The sequence below is a fragment of the Rhinoraja longicauda genome, chromosome 13 (assembly GCF_053455715.1).
Source record: "Rhinoraja longicauda isolate Sanriku21f chromosome 13, sRhiLon1.1, whole genome shotgun sequence".
NCBI classification, from domain to species: domain Eukaryota; kingdom Metazoa; phylum Chordata; class Chondrichthyes; order Rajiformes; family Arhynchobatidae; genus Rhinoraja; species Rhinoraja longicauda.
In genome coordinates, this window is record NC_135965.1 from 19,054,311 (window position 1) to 19,072,633 (window position 18,323).

Consider the following 18,323-nt stretch of genomic DNA (forward strand, 5'->3'; position numbering starts at 1 on the left):
AACACTATCCTACACACACTAGGGACAATTTTTACATTTACCCAGTCAATTAACCTACATACCTGTGCATCTTTGGAGTGTGGGAGGAAACCGAAGATCTCGGAGAAAACCCACGCAGGTCACGGGGAGAACGTACAAACTCCGTACAGACGGTGCCCGTAGTCAGGATTGAACCTGAGTCTCCGGCGCTGCATTCGCTGTAAGGCAGCAACTCTACCGCTGTGCCATTCTTTGGAATGCGGAAGGAAACTGAAGCACCCGGAGAAAATCCACATGGTGATGGGGAGAATGTACAAACTTCATGCAGACAGCACCCGTAGTCAGGATTGAACCCAGGTCCCTGATACTGTCAGGCAGCAACTCTACCACTGCGCCACCATGCTGATATGCAAATATACATTTGATGGAAATAGTATATAAGATATAAAGTAATTTACATTAACCCGACATTAAAGATTCTGTTATATAAATACTACTCCTATGTGGTACTGTTTATGGTACTTGGCATATCATCAGTGGAGGAGTACAGAGATTATACAGGCTAGACCCTGGTAAGTAAATAAAAAGAATTTGCACTGACTCACCTCAATGAACAAAGAAAACATTAGCATTTGAAGCACCGAGAATAAGTAATTAATCTGCTCTTAGGTTTGCAGAGACTGAAACACAAAGATTTTGTTCTTTGAAATTATTAAAACCGAAAGTAAATGAAGGATGGAGCATTTATAGCACAATGCAGCCTACCACAATCCTTAAGCCCTTGAAAACGGATTTTATTGACCTTCTCATCCTACCAAGTACACCATTCAATCAGGTGTCTCCTGAGGTGCCATTAATCAAGGACCAGTCTCTCCCCGGCTGCTACCTCTTCACCCCTCTCCCATACACCCCTCCCGGGCAAGAGACACAGAGGTGTGAAAACGCACACCTCCAGATCCAGGGCAGTTTCTTGCCAGCTGTTATCAGGCAACTGAATCATCCCATCACCAAGTAGAGAGCGGTCCTGATCTACCATCTATCTCATTAGAGAACCTCAGACGATCTTTACTCGGACTGCTGGATTTTATCTATTCTCTGCTGGATTACACTAAACTTTATTCCCTGTTTTCATGTATCTGTACACTGGACGGCTCGATTGTAATCATGTATTGCCTTCCCCGCTGACTGCTGAGCATGCAACAAAAGCTTTTCACTGTACCTCGGTACATGTGACAATAAACTGAACTTCAACTGAACTTCAATTAAATGTCAACTTCAACTTCCTTCCTTTGAGGACCTGGACTACTGATGCCAATAGATATCATAGAGTCGGCACAAAGCAGCCATTCTGCTCACTGTGTTTGTGTGGACCATCAAACACCCATTTACACACACCCAACACTAATCCCATTTTATTCTCCCCATCAATTCCCCCACTCATCTACAAACCATGGGCAATTGCCAGTGTCCAACCAACATGCCTTTGCCATGTGGGAGGAAAAAGGAGCACCTTAGCAACATGCCCCATCTACACGTCCCATCCGCCTGCATTTCACCCATATCCATCTCAGGTAAACCAATCCTATAGCACATAGCTTTAAATTGAGATGGGGCAAAGATATCAGCATATCTTCTCAGTTGTTTTTTTAGTATGTGTTAAATGTACGTTTTTAATGTTCTTTAGCATGTTTTATGTGGGGGGTGGGGGAGTGGGTTGGGGGAAACTTTTTCTAATCTCTTACCTCGTCGAAGATGCAATTTTTTTTTCTCCATATCTTATCTCCGTCCGCACTGCGGCCTAACATCGAGGAGTTGGCAGCCTTTGCTGGAGACCAATTTCGAGAGCTCCACTGCGCGGGTGCCTGCGGACTTTAACATCGTGGAGCCTGCGGTCTCTGGTGAGAGACCGACTTCGGGGACTCCAAGCTGCAGGAGCTTCAACCGCCCCAACGCGGGAGCTTCGAACGCCCAGACGTGGATGGTTTGACTGCCCCGACCATGGGAGAAGAATGAGGGAAGAAGATTGGACTTTATTGCCTTCCATCACAGTGAGGAATGTGGGGAATCCGCTGTGGTGGATGTTTATGTTAAATTTTATGTATTTGTGTGGCTTGTTGCTTTTTTTGGTATGGCTGTATGGTAATTTGCATATCATTGTACCTTAATTGGTACAAGTGACAATAAAAGACATTTGAAACCTTTGAAATTAAGACATTTTTCTGGTTGACTGCTTCTCAGAAAACATTAGGAAATATTCCCATATTTTTCAAATAATCATATAGGCCCAAGAATGTGATAACCTGTTAATTGAAGGAAATATGGATTTGTATGTGATTGGAGTACATAATAGATTAGTTCAGTTTAGAGATACAGCATGAAAACAGGCCCTTCGGCCCACCGAGTCCATGTCGACCATCGATCACCTGTTCACCTTTCTTATCCAGTCCCTACACACCAGGGACAATTTACAGTGACCAATTAAACTGCAAACCCACGCACCTTTGGAGTGCGGGAGGAAACCGGAGCACACGGAGGAAACCCATGCAGTCACAGGGAGAAAGTGCAAACTCCACACTACCAACACCTGAGGTCAGGATCACACCTGAATCTCTGGAGCTATGAGGTAGTAGCTCTATCAGCTGCCCCACTATCCCGTCCTATGTGGTGAGAGCCAGTGCAAGCAACAGGTTGAATTAATATAGTAAGTATTTAAAAATATCCTTGTAGAGGTTGATCATCAAAGACACAAGACAAAACATTTCTGGACAGCAGGAAGGTGGAGGGAATTGAAATCATGCTTAAAGGGACTTATTTTGGAGAGTTGTGAACAGAAGGAGGGAGGGAGATGAACAAGATAGACACGTGCTGGACTGAGTAACTCAGCAGGTCAGGCAACATCTCTGGAGAAAAGGAATAGGTGCCTTTTTGGATCGGAACCCCTCTTCAGTCGACCCGAATTGTCGACTATTCTTTTTCTCCAGAAATGCTGACTGACCCGCCGACTTACTCCAGCATTTTGTGACTATCTTCAGTATAAACCAGCATCTGCAGTTCGTTCCTACACAGGGAGATGAACAAGTTGATTTGGAGAGTTCCACAGAGTACGTGGGTATAACTACCCTCTGATGGTGCAACAGCAATACCAGGACATTGCAGAGGAGGGCGCACGCCCCCGTGAAATTCTTTCAGATGACCTAGTTCAAGACCCAGGTATCCAGGTGGAGGATGCTTCTCACCAACTTGTTGGCTGCATTGGCCAACGAGGATAGGATGGGTGGGGAGGAGAGAACAGTAATCGTAATGGGGACAGTCATACAGAGTTACACAGCATGGTAACAGGCCCTTCGGCACAACATGCCCATACCGATCAACATCTACACTATTCCCACCTGCCAGCTTTTGGCCCATATCCCTCAAAACCTACCCTATCCATTTACCTTGGCTCAAGTACCTCCTCCAGCAGTTCATTCCATACCCCCACCACCCTTTGTGCAAACACATTTCCCCTCAGGTTCCTATTAAATCTATCTCCCCTCTCCTTAAGCCTATAATCCTATGGTTCTCGATTGCGCTACTCTGGGCAGGAAACTGTGTATTTACCTGATCTATTCCTCTCATGATTTTATACGCCTCCATAAGATCATCCCTCATCCTCCTGTGCTCCAAGTGATAAAGCCCTAGCCTGCTCAACCTCTCCCTGTAGCTCAGGCCCTCGAGTTCTGGCAACATCCTGATAAATCTTCTCTGAAGCCTTTCAAGCTTAACAACATCTTTCCTACAACATGGTGACCAAAACTGAATGTAATACAGTACTCTAAATGTAGCCTCCCCAACTTCTTATGCAACTGCGACATGACCTAAAGAAAAACTACTTAGGGTTGCCAACTGTCCCATATTAGCCACGACATCCCGTATTTTGGGCTAAATTGATTTGTCCCGTACGGGACTGCCCTTATCCCGTATCAGGCCCAGACGGGGCTGTAGGCCCGGACACTGTAGGCCCAGACACTGTAAGCCCGGGGGTTGCTGTAGTCCCGGACATTATAGGCCTGGGCCGCCTAATGGAGGTTGCGTAGCAACCCGCCTCTTGGCCCGGGCGGCCGCCATTGGTGGAGCGGGAACACGTGGCCGCTGGCTGGGTGAGATCACATGGGGCATGGGGCATGGGGCGGTGACGTCACCTTGTCCCTTATTTGGGAGTGAGGAAGTTGTTAACCCTACAACTACTATACTCAATAATCTGACTGATGGCGGCCAATTTGCCAGAAGCCTTCATGAGGGGATAACGGGCTGCTACTGAGTTTTGATTGGAGAAAAGAACTTCTAAGTCATTCCATTAACCCTTTGCCTATGGATGTCACATGGCATTTGGAATTTCTGTCTTGACAGAACGTGGTTGCCAGCCATTACCATATCACCAAGCCTATTCCCGGAGTGTCAGTTATGGAATATGCCCAGTTTCAGGTCAGCCCATTAATTTGGAGACACAAGGAACTGCAGATGCTGGAATCTAGAACACAAAGTGTTGGAGTAACTCAGCGGGTCACGCAGCTTCTCTGGAGAAGATGGCTAGGCATCATTTGGGGTCTGAAAAAGTATCCCGACCTGAAACATTGCCTCTCCATGTCCTCCACAGATAAGTTCATAAGTTCATGTTATAGGAGCTGAATTAGGCCATTCAGCCCATCAAAAGCCTACTCCGCCATTTAATCATGGCTGATCTATCTTTGCCTCTCAATCCCATTCTCCTGCCTTCTCCCCATAATCCCTGACACTCGCACTAATCAAGAATCCGTCAATCTCCGCCTTAAAAAATACCCATGGACTTGGCTTCCACAGCCTTCTGTGGCAATGAATTCCACAGATTCACCACCCTCTTGTGCTGCCTGACCCGCTGAGTTACCACAGTAGTGTTCTACTGCCATTCATTTTTTTAAATTCATTTTTGGATGTGGTATTGTTGGCGTGGAATTAAAAAATTACCGTGCATCCTTAACTCGATCCAAGATGGCGCCGGAGCATGGCGACTTTTTGAGTGCCGGTCCCTGAAGAGGATCGGCTATCATCCATTACAGTCATTGCACTCTTTTAAATCTTTAATTATCTGGCACTGTGCAAGGCTTGATTTACTCGCATGTAGTCTTTTTTTTGACTGGATAGCACGCAAACAAAAGTTTTTCACTGTGCATTGATGCACGTGACAATAATAAACTAAACTAAACTAATTGAGAAGGTAGAGAAAAAAATATTAATTGAGTCACTGTCTAGCATTGCTGCAGTCCTGGTGTTAAAATCCCTCCCACACTGTTGTCGGGTGAGGAACTTGCTGTATTACCTCTCTACATTTACATCTCCATTGGAGAGATGTTTGGTGGAGTGAGTACTGCCACATTATTTAACTCCATTATCACAACTGAACCTGATCCTGCCTGATTCCAGAGCTCTATGTCCTGTGACTATCTACCCTCTGCATTAACCCATTGCCAATGTATTTATATTTATTTTGCAGAGTTTTCTTCTATTATTTCTCTGGGGGTCCTTTGAGATTGTGGGTGATTTGCTTCCTACCTATTTGTTGGATCCGGAGATGATCTATATAGAAACCATTAGGCTTTCCACGGGTGTGGCAGGAGATCCCAATGGGGTGAATGGCTGGGCAGTTTAGTTTAGTTTAGTTTAGTGTGGAGGTACAGCGTGGAAACAGGCCCTTCAGCCCACCTAGTCCATGCTGACTAGCAATCACGCATTATATTCTACACACCAGGGACAATTCACAGCAGCCGATTGACCTACAAAGCTGCACGTCTTTGGGATGTGGGAGGAGGTGAGGTTGAGAGCGAATATGAATCAAAGGGGGGCGGATGGGACTGACTTAGATCGGGCATCTTGGTTTGCATGGATGAGTTGGGCCTAAGGACCTGTATATGTGGTGTACGACTCTATGACTCTAAGTCCTTTGAGTGTGGAGATACAATAGATGTTGAAATGAAGATAGACCCAAAGTGCTGGAGTAACTCAGTGGGCCAGGCAGCATCTCTGGAGAAAAGGAGTAGGTTGTAGTGGGTCTGGACACGACAGAAATCAGGCCAGACGCCAGGTAAGAAGTAACAATAACTTTAATACAGTATCTGAACATTCACTCACTCAGTCACCCGCAGGAGTAAAACAATAACCCCTTCCAGCAAATCCCCTAGCCCCAGACCAGTCTGTCCCCAGGGGAATGACCCAGGGAGTGGCCTAATCCCCCCTGTCCACAGTGCCAAGGGGAATGACCAAGGGAGTGGCCTAGCCCCCGGGCACCGCCACAAGGTGATGTTTCGGGTCAAACCCCTTCTTCAGACTGGAATGCTGGATTCTGGAATCTTGAATAAAACACAAAGTGCTGGAAGAGCTCAACGGGTCAGGCAGGAGCTGTGGAGGGAATGGACGGGTGATGTTTTGGGTCGGGATCCTTCTTCAGACTAAGGAGGAATTACTCAAGGAACTTAGCAGATAAGTCAGCATCTGATGCAGGATCTCAACCTGAAACATCAACCATCCCCTTGCCTTCACAGATACTGCTCAACCCACCGAGTTCATCCAACAGTTTGCTATTTGCTTCTTGGAGTGTGACTGGTTCCCACCAGAGTCATGGTTCCCTACAACCATCAGACTATTAAACAGCACAACTGCCAAATAAGCTTTGAACTACAGAGACATGGGAGCATTGTTTCTGTCTTTGCACAATTATTATTTGTTTATTTTATTATAAATATTGATTTTTTGGGGTCTTTTTTTGTTGTTGTGACGACACAGTGGCACAGCAGTAGAGTTACTGGCCTACGTAGAGTTACTGGCCTACAGCGCCCTTGACTATGGGTGCTGTCTGTACGGAGTTCGCACGCTCTCCCTGTGACTGTGTGGATTTTCTCCGGGAGCTCTGGTTTCTTCCCACATTCCAAAGGCGTGCAGACTTGTAGGTTAATTGGCTTCAGTAACTCGTTCCTAGTGAGTAGGATAGAACTAGTGTATGGGTGATTGCTAGTCAGAACGGACTCGGTGGGCCAAAGGGCCTGTTTCCACTCTGCATCACTAAAACTAAAACCAAAACCCGAATATCATGGTATTTACAGAGTACTATGTTTACATGTCTGTTGTACTGCTGTAAGTAAGAATTCCATTGTTCCATTTCTGGACATATGACAATAAAACGCTCTTGACGGTTTGAAAGGCGTAGAAGAGAGACGGAGGCATATTAGATTACAAATACATATCTTCTACGTTTTGTATCTAAATACATCTCTATCCCTGCAGGCTTATGAAGGAAATGTCAGAATTCTTTTTGGAGACGCTCCCTAAACCAGCCCCTTTTATTCCACAGCCATTATCTTTGGCGAAATATTTTTCTGCCGACCTGATGTGTCTGCTTCCTTTCCCTTTAATTGGAGGCTTGCCTTGATGAGCTGTTTTGTACCGGTATCGAGACTGGGTTAATGCAGAGGGTAGATAGATCTGCGTTGAGGAAAAGGGCAAACGCGAAGAATTTCTGATACAAAAGGGGAAACAAATGATCCTTTTACTTACCAGGAGAGCGAGGCGTTGTTTGCTGATAGGGGACTGTCACCAGGGTGGATTATGAGCACCAATACATCATTGACTAGTTTACTGCACAGAATATAACCCTCCTTTCCACAAAGGTAAGGACATCATTAAACAACCTGCGCCGGCCCTGTCACCTTTATTTCGGCTGCTTCTCCTCTGCACAAGATGAACGAAATGCAAACATTTGCAACTGGCCTCATTTTCCGACCCAAATGTTAGCAAATGCAGAATCTCTCTGACTAGTTAATTTAAAAGACAAACAAAAAAGAGCTAAATTGTTCAGGGAAGCAGAAAAAAAAAAAGAATGTTTGCCAAGGAGTATGTTCATCTCTCGTTCAATCTTGCAACAAACAGTTTTATTTTCTAATATCTTATTTTTCCAGACCGACTGACAGATTGAGTAGATTTAAATAATTAATAGCCAACAGGAGACAAAAAAATGTATAATTGATAGCAATAGTTTTACCATATTTTGAGATACATTGATCACAGTGGCCAGTTGGATTAAGATGTATATAATATAACATTGTATAATATTCCTGGACGGCTTTCTCTTCCCCCCCCATTAAAGCCCCCAAAATGCTGCTAGTGCTAGTAGACAAATTTCTATATAATGTATGAAAAGGAATGTGGGAATTTATGAAATGTATGGAAAATTACCTCTTCTATAGGTGTGTGTAAATATAACAGAAATAATTTTAAACAGAGACAATCTCTGTAACTGCATGTAATGACAATTTTATAAATCTATATCTATATAATAGATTATTATATATCATCCTGTATATCAATCATAGACAATTATCTCCTATCTATATCATAGACAATTATCTTTCATGCTGCATAATTATATCACAGACAATCCTCTCTCATCCTGTATATCTGTAGAATAGACAATTACCTCTCATACTGTATATCTGTTAAAAAAAAACAATTACCTCATATATATGTATATGTGTGTGTGGGCCGACAGAACACGTGTATATATTTATAGGACATTAGTATATCAGAGACTATTTTGTACATATATTTATACATATCGTTCATATTTGTGCCTGACAAATATTACAATGTAGATTTATGCATAATCTAGATGACAGTATTTGTGTATCTAAGAATATATTAATATTTACGCGTTTCTATATTGCGTTGGTATTTGCACATGTTACAGTTATGTAGGATTGCATTTGATATGGAGTGCATCTCGCAGGGAACTCTGTGGGGACTGTCATTTTTCCTTGTTGCTATATTTGCACCGTAATCTTTATTTTGGTGCAATGCAGCCCGTATTTGGGTTTCCATAATTTTAGTGTATGTTGTTAAAATATGTGCCCCTTCTTTCTTTAATTAGCCGGGAGCGGGCTGGAGCATTGTGGGAAGCTGCTCTCCAAACTCTGCTCTGTTGCTGGGATGCAGGATGGCGGCGTTCGGTTTCTTGAGCTACGAGCAGAGACCGCTCAAGCGACCCCGGCTCGGACCTCCGGACGTCTACCCGCAGGATCCCAAGCAGAAAGAGGTGAGAGCGACCTCTGCTTTCTCAGGCCCGCTGGGCTCTCCTGCCCTCCCCTCTTCACTCCTCCCCTCTCCTCTGCTCCCTTCCCCCAGGCAGCGTCAGCCGGCAAAACAAGCTCCATCTCCTTCCAATGTCTTTTTTTTTGGTAACAGTTACTTCCCAACGCCAAGGTGATCCCTGCAGTAACATCTGTCATCCTTTAGATCTGCTGCACAGTTATTGCCCCACTCTGGGGAGGTTGGAATAAATATTATTTCTCCACCCCCCCCCCCCCCCCCCCCGAACTCCTTAGAGATACAGACCCTTCAGCCCAACAAGCTCATGCTGATCCGTTCACACTAGTTCTATGTTATTCCATTTTCTCATCCGCTCCCTACACACCAGGGGCAATATACAGCAGCCAATTAACCTAGAAACCCGCACGTCATTTGGGACATGGGAGGAAACCGGAGCACTGGGAGGAAACCCATGCGGTCATAGGGACAATGTGCACACTCCAGGTACACAGCACCCAAGGTCTTCTTGAGAATCGATTTGGGGCAGGATGACAGTTAAGGTATGGTTGGTGGCATTCTCTCTCCAGCTATGAGTCAGTGTGATTCTCTAGGGGACGAGCACAGAAACCTAGCCTGCTGTTTCTGTGTAGTCTGTAGAAAGGTCACAACTTAAAATGTCTCCTATTCATATTCTCTATAGATGCTGTTTAACTCACTGAGTTACTCCAGCACTGTGTTTTTTTACTCAAGATTCGAGCATCTGCAGTTCCTTGCGTTCTCCATACATTTCCTTCCATCCAGTCCATCTTAATGCATGGCATTAGGAAGTTTGGATGTATCATCAAAGATTTAACAAAAACAAAACAAACTGCTTCAGTAAAGCGGGTCAGGCAGCATCTGTAGACGGAAATGGATAGATGACGTTTCGGGTCGGTACCCTTCTTCAGACTGGAGCATAGAGGCAAATAAATAAATGATGGGTCTTTGTCCCAAACATTATGGAGGGCACAATAAGTACCATGAATTTCTTTTTTACATCAGTTCAGTGACAATCTTGCTACTCATTAGGCTCAATAATACGAAGTACAATAGTGTAAAACAGTACACCACATTGAGTCATGACACAAGAGTTGCCACGTTTTACGTGCAATCTTCTACCCTTCAAGTACAATTTTTAAAAAAAAGTGTGTGAGTCTTAACTTGGCCATAAAGGCCCGTTGTCCTTTACTACTATCCATGGTTCGGGAGTCTTTCACACAGGTGTGCTGCCATGCAACTCTACCTTGTTTGGTGTTTCTCAAATATTTAGTTTAGAGATACAATGAAGAAGCAGACCTTTCGACCCACCGAGTCCACACCGACCAATGATCACCTGTACGCTAGTTCTATTCTACACACTAGGGAAAATTTACAGAGGCCAATTGACCTACAAACCTGCACGTCTTTGGAATGTGGGAAGAAGCCGGAACACCTGGAGAAAACCCACGCGGTCACAGGGGGAACGTACAAACTCCGTACAGACAGCACCTGTGGCCAGGATGGAACCCGGGCCTCTTGCACTGTAAGGCAGCAACGCTACCGCTGCGACACTGTGCCGCCCCATTCTATTATTGTACTTGAATATTCATGTTAATAAGTTATAGGAGCAGAATTAGGTTATTTGGCCCATCAACTCTATTCCGCCATTCAATCATGGCCGATCTATCTTCCCTCTCAACCCCATTCTCCACATAACCCCTGACACCCTTACCAATCAAGAATTTGTCAATCTCTGCCTTAAAAATATCTTTTGCACAAATTGGATTTTGCAATATAATTTTGCACCATTCTGTTTTTTTGCACTTGTACTTATTTTTGTAACTTATTATTACCGTATGTACCCGGCTTGCTCTGTGAGCTTCATCTGAACAAGGACTTTCAATGCACCCTGATGTATATGACAATAAACTAATCTAATATTTACAAGTCTCCTTAGACTGTCTAATGCTCTTTTTACACAAAGCTCACCACTATTTTCATAACCTAGTTTTCAGGCAGTTAGACATATGGATTGGGATTGAGAATGAAAGGTTTGTTTAGTTTAGTTTAGAGATACTGAGTGGGAGTAGGCTCTTCGGCCCATCGAGTCCATGCCGACCTGCGATCACCCGTTCACACTAACGCTATCCTACACACCATGGATAATTTACCGTTTTGCCGAAGCCAATTAACCTACAAACCTGTACATCTTTGGAATGTAGGAGGAAACTGGAGCACCTGGAGAAAACCCATGCGGTCACGGGGCGTACGTACAAACTCTGTGCGGATGGCACCCGCAGTCAGGATTGCACTGGTTGGCTGGCAATGTAAGGCAGCTGCTCTACTGCTGTGCCACTGTGCCATCCCTTGTGTTGAAAGGGGAAAGTTAGGTACTTAAATTCTGCAAGAGATATTTTAAATTGAATAATTATCTGTGTTTCCTTTTTAAAAAAAAGTTTCCACTAGTATGCATTTTGACGTTGAACTTTATTACACTTTTGGTATCTAATGCTGTGTAGGAAGGAACTGCAGATGCTGGTTTAAACCAAAAATAGACACAAAATGCTGGAGTAACTCAGCGGGACAGGAAGCATGTCTGGAGAGAGAAATGGGTGAGACACTTCTTCAGAATAGTGAAGTGTGTGGGTTCAAACCATGTAAATGTTTGCTTAACTTAAATATTCAAACTGTGACGGAATTACATTGTGAACAAGTGGTTGGCAAATGCAAGCCTGCTCTAATTTTGGCCGTGACAATTGGAATTGAACAGTGTTCCCCACTCCTGTTCCTTTGTTTGATACTGATATCTACCAGTGCCCCATTTAGCCGGTGGAGGCAGGAGGCTTGTAGTTTGTTGAGGAGTTGGGTTCATGATAAGGGTGGGTGGGATGGACTGTGCAAGGAAAAAGGGATGGGATTCTGCATGTGCGCATTTTCATGATCAAATGGCGGAGTAGACTCAATGGGCCGAATGGCCTGATTTTGTTCCCATCTCTTATTGTCTTATGGTCTTTTCAGGAGGATACATTAGCTGATAATTGTGCATTTATCCACTTTCCTGACTTTTTTGTTACTGTTATAGGATTCCATTGCTGGAGCACAACTTTACTCTTTCAGTGTAGACTATAGGTCATTCATCTGACTAGTTTAATTTAGAGATACGGAATAGAAACAGGTCTTTTGCCCACCAGGTCCAAGCTGACCATTGATCACCCATTCCACACTGGTCACAGGGAGAACGTGCAAACTCCACGCAGGCAACACCCGAGGTCAGGATCGAACATGGGTCTCTGGCAGCAACTCTACCAGCTGTGCCACGGTGCTGTTCTTTGACTTTATGTACAGTTCATGTCCCTATTGAAGCATGAACGCTGAACTCTTACATTCGTCATAATTGTGGCAATTTATCAGTGGGTTCAACGGACACATGGCAGTCAAGAACTATCTCGTTAAAGTGGCTTTGAAGTTGTATTTTGAAGTTTGGATTCCAACTACCTCTGTCTTAAAACTCTAAAGCTCATTCGAGTGTTTTTCTCATATCTAGCAGTCTCATTAAAACAAATCATTAAAACAAATCTGGTTAGCAAGCAGCAAAAGCTTTTCACTGTATCTCAGTACAATAAACTAAACTTAACTAAATTTTGCTAAACTAAAAGTTTACATGAACTTTTTAATTTTGAGGGTTAAGATTAAAATTTATATTCATTTCTCTCATTGACGGTGATTTGCGTCCCACATAATGGAGCGATTGGACTGTATGTCTGTGTCTGTCTGCTGAAGGAGACAGACAGATATAGATGTCCGTTTGACCACATATTTATATCTGCATCAACGTGGTGGATTAATTTTAACTGTGATGCATTGTGGAATTCTGGTATCATGAGCCGTAGGGAAATGAAGTCAAATTGCTCAAGATCATCAGTGATTTTCACCTGAAGGCTAATGAGAGGTTTGGCAGAGGCTCTCGGCTAAATAGATTATAAAAAAGCAATTACAGGTGCTTCCGAGGAGAAATAGCAAATTTATGGAGAACTCCAAGAACTGGAACTGCTGGAACCCCAAGCCCAACCCAAAGTGCTGGAGTAACCTTGTGGGGTTTGGCGATGGTGTGGTGTGTGGCGATGGTGTGGGGTGTGGTGATGGTGTGGCGATGGTGTGGTGATGGTGTGGTGTATGGCGATGGGGTGTGGCGATGGGGTGTGGTGATGGTGTGGGGTGTGGCAATGGTGTGGCGATGGTGTGGTGATGGTGTGGGGTGTGGTGATGGTGTGGGGTATGGCGATGGGGTGTGGTGATGGTGTGGGGTGTGGCGATGGGGTGTGGTGATGGTGTGGTGATGGTGTGGGGTGTGGTGATGGTGTGGCGATGGTGTGGGGTGTGGCGATGGTGTGGCGATGGTGTGGGGTGTGGTGGTGGCGATGGTGTGGCGATGGGGTGTGATGATGGTGATGGTGTGGCGATGGTGTGGTGATGGTGTGGGGTGTGGTGATGGTGTGGGGTGTGGCTTGTGGCGATGGTGTGGCGATGGGGTGTGGTGATGGTGTGGTGATGGTGTGGGGTGTGGCTTGTGGCGATGGTGTGGTGATGGTGTGGCGATGGTATGATGTGGCTTGTGGCGATGGTGTGGCGGTGGCGTGGGGGTGGTGTGTGGTGGGGTCATGTGTGGGTGAGGGGTGGGGTGTGGGATGGGGCAGGGGGAGGGGGTGGTGTCTAGGCAGTATCTATGGAGGGAATGGACAGGCGACTCTCCTGCTATGGTGCAGCACCCTCTCCTCCCCTCCCCTCCCCTCTCCCCCCTTCCCCCTCCTCCCCCCCTCCCCCCCCATCCCCTCTCCCAATTCAATAGACAAAGCCCAATTTCTTCAATGGTGTAGAGGTGAATCAGACAGTACCCTAGTTAATGGAAGGACCATTCAGTAGCCTAATAACAGAGGGGGAAAAGCTGTTCCTGAGTCTGATGGTACACACTTTCAAGCTTCTGTATCTTCTGCTAAAAGGGAGAATGACTGGGTGGGACAAGTCATTGATTAAGTTGGCTGATTTTCCGAGGCACCGTGAAGTGTAGATTAAGTCAATGGTGGGGTCTGGTCCATGTGATAGACTGGCCTACATCTACAACTGTCTGCAATTTATTGTGTTCATGGGCAGAGCTATTCCCAAACTAAGCTGTGATGCCACCTGATAGCATGCTGTCTATGGTGTATCTGAAGAAGTTTGTATGAATCACTGGAGACATGTTGAATTTTCTCAGTCTCCTAAGAAAGTGGAGGTGTTGGTGTGCCTTCTTGGCTGTTGCATCAATGTGGTTGGCCAACCACAGATCGTTGGTAATATTAACGCCAAGGAGCTTGAGGCTCTCAACCATTTCCACTTGCCACCGTTGTTGCAGATTGGGCATTTACTCTGCCATGCTTCCTGAAGTCAATAACTAGCTGTTTCATCTTGCTGATATCGAGGGAGAGGTTATTGTCCTGACACCACGTTACTAAGCTCTCTATCTCCTTCCTGTACTTTGTCTCATAATTGTTTGTGATCCGGCAGTGGTGTCATCTACAAACTTTTAGGTGGAATTGGAGCCGAATTAAGAGTGTTTCGGCAGTATAGTAAGGGACTAAGGGGGCACCCGCCTTATGGGGCACCCGTGTTGAGAATTATTGTGGAGGAAGTATTGTCACCAGTCCTCCTGCTTGTGGTCTGTGGATCAGAACGTCAAGGATCAAGTGGCAGAGGGAGGGGGAGAGGGTGCTAATTTCTAGGTCCAGGAGTTGGAGGTGAGTTTGAATGGGTTTGAAGGTGGAGCTTTTACCTGACTCCTATTCATCGACTCCTAGTCATTAACTAGGAGTCCTTGTTGTCTAGGTTTTCCACGGTCAGGGAGATGGTGATGGAGGAGTAAGAGATTAAAGATGTCTGTGAATACCTCTGCCAGCTGATCCGTACAGGTCCTGTGGACAAGGCCAGGGACTCCATCCGAGCCAGTTGCTTTCTGTTGATGCATTCTCGAGAAGGCCGATCTTTCATCTGCCGCACTAACTGTTGGTACGGGCGGCACAGTGGCGCGCAGTGGGAGAGATGCTGTCTCACAGAGCCAGAGACCCGGGTTCAGTCCTGCCCATGGGTGCAGTCTGTGCAGAATTTGTATGTTTTCCCTGTGATGGCATGGGTTTTCTCTGGGTGCTCCGGTTTCCTCCCACATCCCAGAGATGTACAGGTTTGGAGGCTATTTGGCTTCTGTGAACGGCCCCTCGTGTGTAGGATAGAACTAATGCATGGGTGATTGTTGGTCGGCGTGGACACGGCGGGCTGAAGGCCCTGTTTCCATGCAGTATCTGTGAACAAAACTAAACCAGATATTGGTGGGGCGAGTGATGTTCCTCCACTGACCCTCTGTTCAAAGTAGGCGGAGAATGCACTGAGTTTATCGGTGAGGGGCCTATTGTTGCAAGAGATGCTTTGCTTCATAGCCCATGATAGCGGGCAAGCTTTTGCAACAATCTACGAGCATCTGTATCATTACCTCAGGATTCCAGCTTGATCCGGAATTTCCTCTTGGCATTCTTAATCGCTCTGCGCCGATCAGTCCCTTCCCTATGGTGTTGGACTTGTGGCACATTGGCCTTCATCAGTCAGAGTACTGAGTGTAGAAGATGGAAGGTCATGTTGCAGTTAAATAAGACGATGGCGAGGCCACATTTAGAGTATTGTGTTCAATTTTGGCCACCATGTTATAGGAAAGATATTGTTGAGCTGGAAAGGGTACAGAGAAAATTTATGAGGGTATTGCCAGGACTCGAGGGCCTGAGCTATAGGGAGAGGTTGAGTAGGCTAGGACTCTATTCCTTGGAGTTCAGGGGGATGAGGGGTGATCTTACAGAGGTGTACAAACCCATGAGAGGAAAAGATTGGGTAAAAGCACAGTCTTTTGCCTAGAGTGGAGGAGTCAAGAACCAGAGGACATAGGTTTGAGGTGAGGGGGAAAGATTTAATAGGAACCTAAAGGGTACCTTTTTTACACAAAGGGTAGTGGGTGTGTATGGAATGAGTTGCCAGAGGAGGGGTGGATAAGGCAGATACTATTGCAATGTTTAATAAACATTTAGGCAGGTACATGGATAGGATAGGTTTAGAGGGATATGGGCACAATGCAGGCAGGTGGGACTAGTGTAGATGGGGCATGGTGGTCGGCATGGGCAAGTTGGGCCGAAGGGCCTGTTTCCACGCTAGATTTCATAACCTATCCTAAAGTAGCGTACAACAGGCAGCATTCTTTCTTTGTTATTTAGGTGCTCTTGATACTTCTCTGACCAATAATATGGCTCATTGCTGTGAGGGTATAAGGATAAACACAATAACCAATGTATGATATTAATTTCATAGCAATAATACCAGGAAGTGACCATGCCTTCTATAGGGTAAGCAAACTTGCATTCCAGTATTCCTTGAGTTGGTGCTTAATCTTTGTCACCAACCTAGTTTACTAATTGCGGCACAGCTGGTAGATCTGCTACCTCACGGTGCCTAAGACCCCGGTTCGATCCAGACCTCGGGTGCGGAGTTTGCACGTTATTCCTGTGACCCCATGGGTTTGCTCCCGGTGCTCCAATTTCCTCCCACCTCCCAAAGACGGTTTATTGGCTGCTGTAAATTTCCCCGAGGGTGGAGGGATTGGATGTGAAAATTGAACAGCAGAACCTGTGTTAAGGGGTGATCAATGGTTGGCATGAACGTTAGTGGGGAAAAGGTCCTGTTTTCGTACTGTATCTCTAAACCTAAAAAACTAATGTATCATATGATGATCAGTCCCTTTCCGTGTTGTAGAACTCCATAACTTCATTCCGACAACTTAAAAAACATGCATGGTGAGATATGTGATTGGCTTTAATTTTCCAAAATTCCTTGCATTCGTAGGAAGTTCCATTGTATTCAAAGTTGGTAGATGTAACACATTTCAATAAAAAGGCGAGGGATAATGTTGGAAATCGTTTATTAAAGGATGTAGCCACGCACAGAAATATTAGTACAGAAAGAAGGGAACTATATGTGTAGGAAGGAACTACAGATGCTGGTTTATACCGAAAATGGACACAAAATGCTGTAGTAACTTGGCGAGCCAGGCAGCAAATCTGGAGGTACTTATTTTTATTCTGAGGCTATGGCCTCTGACCCTAGGCTCTCCCACTAGTGGAAACATTCTCTCCACATCCGCTCTATCCAGGCCTTTACAATTTGGTAAGTTTCAATGAGATCCCCCCTCATCCAGCTAAACTCCAGCGAGTACAGGCCAGGTGTCGTCAAACACTCCTCATATGTTAACTCAATCATTCCTGGGATCATTCTCAGTCTAGAGCTTCTAACGCTGCACAGGGGAAAAAAAATGTAATGAGAGCATGTGTTGTGGTTAACGGGAACAGGTGGAAGTGCTAAGAGTTCCAGAAGGCTTTTTATTAGGTGCAACATCAAAGATTATTGCAAAAAATAAAATCTCATTGTGTGGGAGGTAACATATTGTCGTGGGTAGAAGATTGGCTGCCGAACAGGGAGCAGAGAAGGCATAAATTAGACACAAAGAACTGGAGTAACTCAGCGGGACAGGCAACATCTCTGGAGAGAAGGAATGGGTGACGTTTCGGGTCGAGACCCTTCTTCAGACTGATTAGAGATAAGGAAAACGAGAGATATAGACGATGATGTAGAGAGATTAAGAACAATGAATAGACAGTTTACAGCCCAGTGGTATGAATATTGATCTGTCTCACTTCAGGTAGCCCCGGCATTCCCTCTCTCTCTATCCCTCCCCCACCCAAGTTGCACGAGCTTCTCGTTTTCACCCAACAAACTGCTAACAATGGCCTGTTTCCTTTACTTTTCTGCATATCTTTTATTCATTGTTCTTTATCCCGCTTGTTATTCTAGTTTTTTGTGTCTATCTTCGGTTTAAACCAGCCTCTGCAGTTCCTTACTGCACATTTCCTGGAGATAAATTAGTATTTTTCTGGTTGGTAAAATGCATAGGGGTTGGTGGTGGGGCTCGCCTGTTTTCAATTTTATTTATATTTTTAGACATCATCTGCAAATACACCATCTGCAAAATATATGTTGATTACTCACCTGGGTTACTCCACAACTATATTCTGCACTCTGTATCTTCCCCTTTACTCTACCTATTTTAGTTTAGTTTAGAAATACTGTGTGGTAACAGGCCCTTCGGTCAACCGAGCCCGCACCGACCAGTGATC

At 45.1% G+C, this 18,323-nt stretch overlaps 1 protein-coding gene across 7 annotated transcripts in view; it reads left to right on the forward strand.

Annotated features, from left to right (window-relative positions):
• The first annotated feature begins 7,465 nt into the window (after positions 1-7,465).
• Positions 7,466-18,323, forward strand: part of LOC144599502 (mediator of RNA polymerase II transcription subunit 12-like protein) — a 395,150-nt gene continuing 384,292 nt past the window's right edge. For 6 of the 7 annotated variants that reach the window (XM_078410467.1, XM_078410473.1, XM_078410471.1 and 3 more), the window contains exons 1-2: positions 7,466-7,655; positions 8,912-9,076. In XM_078410467.1, coding sequence (XP_078266593.1) covers positions 8,978-9,076 — 99 coding nt within the window. In that variant the 5' untranslated portion in view covers positions 7,466-7,655; positions 8,912-8,977. Of the gene's footprint in view, positions 7,656-7,755; positions 7,879-8,911; positions 9,077-18,323 lie in introns of those variants that run through there. The other variant, XM_078410468.1, reaches the window with a different exon arrangement.